Genomic DNA, 7,859 nt, shown 5'->3' on the forward strand with positions numbered 1-7,859 from the left:
CGAAACAATTCGGCACCACAAAAGTCGAGGAAATGCACCCAAAGCCTATCTTTGCAATGCATTCTGGAATTACCACAAGTTAGCGTTGTGTTTTTGGAAGTGTACCGAAACTAGCACTATCTCTCGGACGATGCGTGAACTTTTTGTGGAAAAACGGCAATACACCTTGACGATAACCGGAGCGCGGATACTCAGCCTAAGTTACCTTTATGCCATTCTCAGAGTCCGGTGCGAAAGGTCCCCCCTTAAAAAAGGCTCGCTGGCATTCCATAAGTCATTCGCCTAGGTCGCCCCCACCAGGCGTTGGCGAGGTGGGACGGTGTGGGGCGAGGCGAGGCGGGGCGGGGTGAGGCGGGGTGAGGCGGGGCGAGCCGCACGCCAGAGAAAGGGCAACGTCCCTTCGCGTTGCCCCGCGCGGCGTGGAGCGGCGCGGCGGGGAGGTGCGGCGCGGTCCTGAGTACAGCCTCCGCGTCCCGGAGCAGCACGGAGCAGCCTCCAGCTGCGCCCGCCGCGCCGAGCAACGGACGCGTCAAACACATCTGCGAACTCATGTCAGGACGGCCCCGCCCGGCCCCACCCAGCCCTGTCCGCTAGCCGCGTGGGTGTCTTGCGCTGCGCTCCTCTGCCCTGCGCCGCCAGCCGCCCTACATTCCCGCGGGGGATAGACTCCCCGCACCCCACCTCGAGCAGAGTCCCCCGCGGCAGCATTCCTAGTAGACGTCCATATAACTGCAGTCCGGTTTCCGCACGCGGCTCCCCCGGCCAGCCCGGGGCTGGGCTCCTCAATAAAGACCAGAGCGGGTTCAAAAACGGTGTCGTGTGCGCACCGTGCGCACCGCAGTCCCGCCCGCGGTCACGGCCGCGCCTCCCCCGGGGTTACTGCTGTGGTAGACGGGGCACTCCCGAGGGCACTCCTTGGGGGCTGTGCCCAAACCACGTGACCTTAGTGGGAAGTACAAGTATTGTGGGGTCCCAAAAGAGTCAGGATGGTCATTAGAGGGCATCTAGGGACCCTATTGTATTTACACCCCGGGGTACAAATATCATCATGGGGGTCCCATCTACTCCAATAGCAGCCCTGATCCTTATGGAGGCTATTTGGACCCCCTCCCTAAATTCACGTAGTTTCCGCACAGCCCCTCCAGGGTGAGGCGGCTGCTGTGCGGTGGCGGTGAAGGAGTCCCGTCGATGGCGTTCACACATATTCACGAGACACGCTCCACAACCGTGGGGTGTGTCTCTTGTACGGAAACCGCGGCGGGAGACCCCTGCCCCCCTTTCCCCCCCCCCCCCTCCGTGCTCAGTTTGAAACAAGTACCAAACCGACATTCAAACAATGTCTGAACATTAGGGATAACGTGAAAACCAAGTACCGTTCTCCGTTCGGTTTCTAAGGCTAGAACAAATTATTAATAATGATAATAATTATTACACTGTAAACCCAAGTGTGTACCGTACATAGTACACTCTTCCTTCTATGTACTTAAAAGCACACACTTGGAAGTGTGTACTTGCATTAGCGCTACGCTGTGGCGCCTACACACTAAGAAGTGTGTGCCACGCATGTACACACTTGCTTGTGTGTGCTTTCAAGTACACATAAGGAAGAGAGTACTATGTACACACTTTGGTTTACAGTGTCTTTATAATTTATTAAGGATTGCAGGATTGGGCGCAGCCCATTCGGGCGTGAAATTAACGCCCTGACCCCCAACGTGGAGTTCGTCCGGGAAGCAGAGGGGTGATAATGACGCACCGGAGGAGCACGCCGAGGACTCATCACGACGGGGCACGACACGACTCTCGCGGGCGCACCGCTCTCAGGTGCTCTCAGGCTCAGCTCGGCGGCAGCGGCGGGTGCACTCCGCTGCAGGCGGGTCATTAAGTGCATGCGACACATGCGACCCCAGCTCAACCTGAACCTGAACCCCGGGGGGTCGTTGCCACCGCCACCGCCGCCGCACAAGTTATGCACAGGACGATATTAATTTTGGTTCTCTTTCGACGTCTTTTAGGCAGTCGTGAAGACAGTCTCTTTTAAAATTATCATTTTACAATGGGTCCTAAGAGAAGGTCGTTCCTGCCGTTTGGTAATCCCCTCCCCGTACCCCTTCCTAGCCCGCCTAAAGCGTATAGAGACCCCAAAACGATGTCGAGCCCCAAGGTCTGCGTCGGCCTCAAGGCAAAAGAGACAATGGTTAAATGTTTAACGCAGGTAACACCTTTCCGGTTTGAGGAACGAGACCATTGCGTCTGAATCGTTCCGTTTTCCAGATTCGGACTAGTTTGGGGGCCGCGCGCAACCCAGTCTGTCAACTCACCACCGCCCCCTCGAGCTGCTCGTCCTCCACGATGGCGAACACCTCTAGGTCCTTGAGGTCGACCTGCACGTTGACGCTGCCGTTCTGCCGCTGGTCGAAGCGGACGGGTGAGGCTGCCGCCAGAGCCAGGCCCAGCAGCAGCGGGGACAGGCAGGACAAGGTCCTGGAGGTCCTGGAGGACGGGCGGCGCGGTGCGGACGCCATCTCGAGGTGCTGCTGGCCTTGGGAGCGACCGGAGCGGGAGGAGACCCTGGACGCCACTGGAAGCTCCAGGCGCGCTCCGGGTTCCAGGGCCCGGCAGTGCAGTGCCCGACCCATCCCCGCCCGGCCCCGCGCGCACCGCCGAGTACCGCTAGCTGATTCCGCACCACGCATAGAGGAGGGGCGGGACGGGGCGGCGGCGCCAGGCAAAGTCTGGCCGGAAAGTTCACCTCCCGTCTTCGGTGGAGAGACCCGTGAAAGTTATGTGTTTGGGCTTTGGGACCCGTAATAAGTCAAACGATTGTGAGGAAACTTGGAGAAGTTTTTACGGTCAGGCGGTCTACTTATACGATACGCTACCACCCCCAGTATCCGTCTCCTTCGGCCTCTGCTGCCTGTCATGATTCAGTGAGGGAGTTGGCGGGCAAAACACCGAAACAGTTCTCTTGTAGGGGGTTGTTAAAAGTCTTGGTTTATTTTAAGAATAGCTATTGTCATCTTTCATACATGTCTTTTCCCCAAGGTTCAAAACTCACTATACTTAAAACATGCAACTCATTAGAACGGGATAAAATTGACAAAAGGAAGGGGGAAAATCATTAGGTACATGGGTAAATACAGGAGAAATCGTGTACTTTCTTATTCTCTCCCTCTTCTTATCTAGCTCTTCACAAAACTTCAATATCACATTTCTTTAGTTCACAGTTGTACATAAGATCTTTAGGGGTAGTCCCTCAAGAAAAGAAAAAAGCTGTGGAACATTTGTTGAGTTTAGGAATATCTGTTATTTATTATAACAGCCTAGAGATCCAGCTTGAACTGATTTATTATTATTCCAGGTGTAAAAATTACCTTGAGCAAGATCAAGTTTATTAACACCTTGAGTCCTAAATGACCATAAATATGGCCATAATAGCACATACAAGTGGGACCTGTCCTCCTCCCTAGGACTCAAGGTGTTAAGCCACAATCGGCAGAAAGCTAAAAGATGGTAAAAAACATGTCTTTTAATATTTAAAAATTAATTTAAATATTTTGAGAACACAAACTTGCTAAGAAAGTATCCATTGAATAAGTCTGGTTGATCCGGTTCAAAAAGGAGAACAATAATAAAAAATTGATAACACACTCAAATTTCTACTAAAATTGTATGCCTGAAATCACAGATGCATCATAATTAAAATCAACAGAGTTACAGCACTAAAATATCAATCTACTATTACTACAACACACAGAATTAAGGATTGTACTTCTTACATAACGATGATATAACATAGCTTCTGCATGAGTATGACTTTGGACCCATTTCTACAATTGAGTACGGCATTTCACAGATAAAAACCAAGTCATTTCATTTGGCACAAAGTAGGTTAACACAGAATAAGTAGCAAAAAAAAAGCTTTCAAAATTCCTCCGAGTATACATCTTAAACATCAATCTGAACTTTAGTTTTTTTTTGTATTTACCAAAAGTTTACCAGCAAAAGTTCCTTTGCACCGATCAGCACCATTTGACAAACACATAGGAAGATGTACGCCATAATCTACCTTGTGCCACATCGTACATATACACATACTTTACCTACTTGTTACTAATTTTTCCACAAGAAGATGAAGAAGGTATTATTAATTTTCAAACCATAAAGGCAAAATATTGAGCCATTAAATTTTGGAAGAAAGGTAAAGAGCACACAATTTGGTTATGAGAATGACATCAGAATATAGATCATGCACTAACCAGGATGCTCAAAAAAGACATAGGAAATTATCTAATGAGGACTTAAATATTTATGTAACCATTAAAAACAAGAACTTTTAAAGGAAAAACACACTACATATCAATGCAAGAGACTTGTTAAGAAAATTCTCACAGGACATCTTGACATCTTGAATCTAGTCCAATGTTTTCTTTGTATCACTGTTAACACTCAAGTCCAATCACAAAAAGTGGCTTTAAAGTTTTCACTTATCAACAACTTTTCAACAATTCAATTTGCTTGTAAAAAATATTACCTTTGTGGAGGGATAACAATTTAGAGTGAATTTTACATATACAGTGGTAATTCCAGATATGAATATGTTACACAATTTCATTTTCTTTGCACTTTCTTTGAACTTCAAAAATTCAGATACATTTACTCAATTTTAAATATGAAATATTGGCTAGTGGTGCAAGATTAGGTACTATTGATAAGATTCCTGCTGGAAAACTAGATCAATGGCTTTGCATACATTTTGAACAGTGAAGTTCGGTTCTCTTAACTTCTCTTCAACAGGAAGGAAGTCACGTGGTGTGTGGTCCAGCAAGCTCTCTTCACGGTCAACAGAGTATACTCCAGTCTGCAAAAATTGAAATTCTCAATTAATAGAAAGGTAACAATGATGAAATTTAGAAAGCAACAACAGTTATAATTAAAGAATACCTCGACGAGAATACTCAAACAGTTCTCTGCTCCCATATCCCAATCACTGGGGTCTGCCTGAAGATGATGTTCAATAGTTCGTGTTCGAGCAACTTGTTTCATACGTCCACTAGCTTTGCGTTGTGAGAGGTACTGATTATACAGATTCGCACCAAATACATCAGTGTTTATGTTGTCACTGAAAAGAAGATAAACAGTTCCTTTAAAGTTAAAAAATAAATATAAAAGTACATTCTTTTTTTCTTTTTCTTTTGTTACATACCCAATAGCATAAAGTCTTTTCAAATTATGGTTGATACCAATTGATTGGGCTTGATTAAGCACCATGTGGTGTGCATGATGATAAGTAATTTCACTAGGTTTGCCAATCAATGCAGTGTATATTAGATCTTTACCAGTAATTTTCTTGTAAAGGGCTTCTAAACAAAGCAAGAAAGCTCCATGTCCATACCTGAATGAAAAATGAGATTTAAGCTAGGTAAATGTCTCTATGTAAGAAAACCATATTCTTAGGTAAAACAACAACATGAATACTAACCTGGGCATGCATGCCTCAGCCATCCACTGAAGGTCCATATTGCATGCTAGCACAGGAATATGAGGATACAATATCCCTGGAGGAGCAACAGCTGGATAGCCATTGGACATCAAGACATCCATGATCAACTGCAATGATGTTTCCCACCTAACTGGCTCTCCAAACAATACTACCGCTTCAACTGGCACAAACGATTTTTCATTGGGACCTGCCTAAAAGATTAGAAAACAATTAAAACTAGACTTATTTCATATTTCAAAGGTTAATTGATTTTAAAGATAAATTCCTACTTACACCAGAAATGCGTCGAGCATGGTCTACAGCATCCAAAGTTGGGAATGTTTTCCTTAGTTCATCAACAGTTACAATATTATGAAATCCAACATTCCTGGCTATGTCGGCTACTGGTCCCTGACCAGACACAAGGACTCGTTTGTCATGGAATTGATGGAACATTCGCAGAGGAGAATGAGCCATAACAACTTGATCCTCATGCACCTGCAATGACAATCACAAATCTAGAGTTACGCATCCTTCCCAAAAAGATATATTTGAAATTTTGAGTTTTTCCTCTGAACAATACCTTGACACCAAGCCAATTTGTGAGCTGAATAGCCCTATCATGTCTGAGAGCATTTCCAGCATTGGTTACAAACACAGTTGGAATTCTGAATGTTCCATTTTTATCAACCAACTTCTGGAAAGATTCTGGAACAGATGGAAGAACTTTCTTGCCTCGTACAATCACCCCATCAATGTCGAAGAGCAGCCCAAACTCAGGTTGGTTTGCCTAAGAAATAATAAATAGAAAATTTCAACGTAAACATTTTGTCCTTGACACGATGAATAAAGTGATCCTATAACAAACTTTAAAAAATAACAGATAATGAAATACATGAAATTTAAAATCACAGAGACAGTCCATTTCCTTCAACCTACAATGAAAGAGGCTAAAGATTGTCAAAATAAGCTGTCAGTGAAAATAGAATTCTAATGAACATTTTCTGAAGAAAGGTTATGAAACTGCAACGAAATATAGAAGTAAAATAACATGGCCCTGCTGTGTGCTTTCAGTTATCAAAAAAATACCTTTGTTCCAAAGAATTTGGTGGACTGAGAAGAAAATACATCAGAACAAAGTTTTAGCAAATTTGAACGAGGAAATCTGGCTGTTTTACCCTTCCACATAAGGGCAGCCATTTTTAAACGTCAGTTCTTGACGTTTGAACTAGCAGAAGAGTCTGGCATATGACAGGGTTGGCGGACCCCTCCCGATAGATGGGTAGATGGAGGGTCCCGCCGCCCGCCACCGCTGCTGCTCTGAGCGCCAAAGTCCAAGCCAAAAGCTAAAGCTACCACTCAACAAGTCTCAAGTTTTATTTAATGGATGTGTTCGGCATTTATAAGAAAAGTCTATATTTGCTAAGGATATTTCAGGATCGGCGAATCTTCCAAATAAATACATAGGCACCGGTACTAAAACAAAAACATCTGTATAGATGAGACTTTAAAAACCAAAAACACCACAAATTTATTTGTAAACATTTTTTTTTTCAAGGAACATAGAACATTTTTGGAACGAAGTTAATCTAATAAACATAAAAGATGTACGAGATTTATATTTGTAATACTATTGCTTACCGTCATGAGCTTTAGTTCCGAAAGTTACGTGTCAGATTGTGCCTTTTAAATAATTAATTACTGCACCTCTGTTCTTCTCACCCATTGTGTGCAATGTGTAATATTTTGGAAAATGGTTTATTTAATGTATATATTTTCCGTTTCCCTGCTCTATCTTTTAAAAACATTGAAATTTTCCTCTCTATGTCCATGTTCAGGATCAAGTTTATGAGCTCTATGAGTCATATGACATTGCTTACCCTTTGCGACAAAGAAAAAAACTTCTTATAAGTAAAAGTTATCCGTTAAAAGTTGGAGTTATAGAATGTACCATGTATTGGTTCGACTCTTGACAGAGTTATTTTATTGATGTATGACAACAAGGAACGTAAAATGAAATGCCAAGCTGAATGAATATGTCTTGTTCAAAACTAAAAAATACTTTTCTGAGCAATGAAAGTAGAGTTGCAAATTAGTTGCGCTATCATGTTATGAAAAGTGGTGAGTTAAATGCAACTAACCAGTAACTCGGGAGCAGATTTAGATATTTAAATCTTATACACAGTAGCACTTCTTGTATTTTATTTTTTCAAGACAAGCAAAGATCAGCATCAACACTTTTTGATTTTGATCTTCCCAGCCCATATTTATTTGGATTGGCAACAAATATACATTGTGCACAAATAATCCCTTGACATTGGAATATCCTTTGCAGTTGAAAACATTAAGCAAAAATGCCAAACAAATTCATGAAATA

At 43.7% G+C, this 7,859-nt stretch overlaps 1 protein-coding gene across 1 annotated transcript; it reads right to left on the reverse strand.

Annotated features, from left to right (window-relative positions):
- Window positions 1-2,963: 2,963 nt before the first annotated feature.
- LOC113201800 (haloacid dehalogenase-like hydrolase domain-containing 5) lies at window positions 2,964-6,736 on the reverse strand. Its single transcript, XM_026415723.2, has 7 exons — window positions 6,572-6,736; window positions 6,066-6,272; window positions 5,777-5,980; window positions 5,483-5,694; window positions 5,207-5,395; window positions 4,945-5,122; window positions 2,964-4,861 (listed from the first exon to the last, which is right to left on the reverse strand). Exons 1-7 carry the CDS (start codon window positions 6,680-6,682, stop codon window positions 4,706-4,708), a joined length of 1,257 nt encoding a protein of 418 aa, XP_026271508.1. The 5' UTR covers window positions 6,683-6,736; the 3' UTR covers window positions 2,964-4,705.
- Between the last annotated feature and the right edge of the window lie 1,123 nt (window positions 6,737-7,859).

This window comes from Frankliniella occidentalis, unplaced genomic scaffold, assembly GCF_000697945.3.
Source record: "Frankliniella occidentalis isolate FOCC.00 unplaced genomic scaffold, Focc_3.1 Scaffold156, whole genome shotgun sequence".
Classification (NCBI taxonomy): domain Eukaryota; kingdom Metazoa; phylum Arthropoda; class Insecta; order Thysanoptera; family Thripidae; genus Frankliniella; species Frankliniella occidentalis.

Excerpts from the sequence above, each read along its gene's own strand:
- LOC113201800 (XM_026415723.2), bottom strand. The coding sequence starts at position 6,682 with ATGGCTGCCCTTATGTGGAAGGGTAAAACAGCCAGATTTCCTCGTTCA. Across the intron at positions 5,981-6,065 it reads CAAATTGGCTTGGTGTCAAG|GTGCATGAGGATCAAGTTGT; the intron begins GTATTGTTCAGA and ends TTGTCATTGCAG. Across the intron at positions 5,396-5,482 it reads GCTGAGGCATGCATGCCCAG|GTATGGACATGGAGCTTTCT; the intron begins GTTAGTATTCAT and ends TTTTTCATTCAG.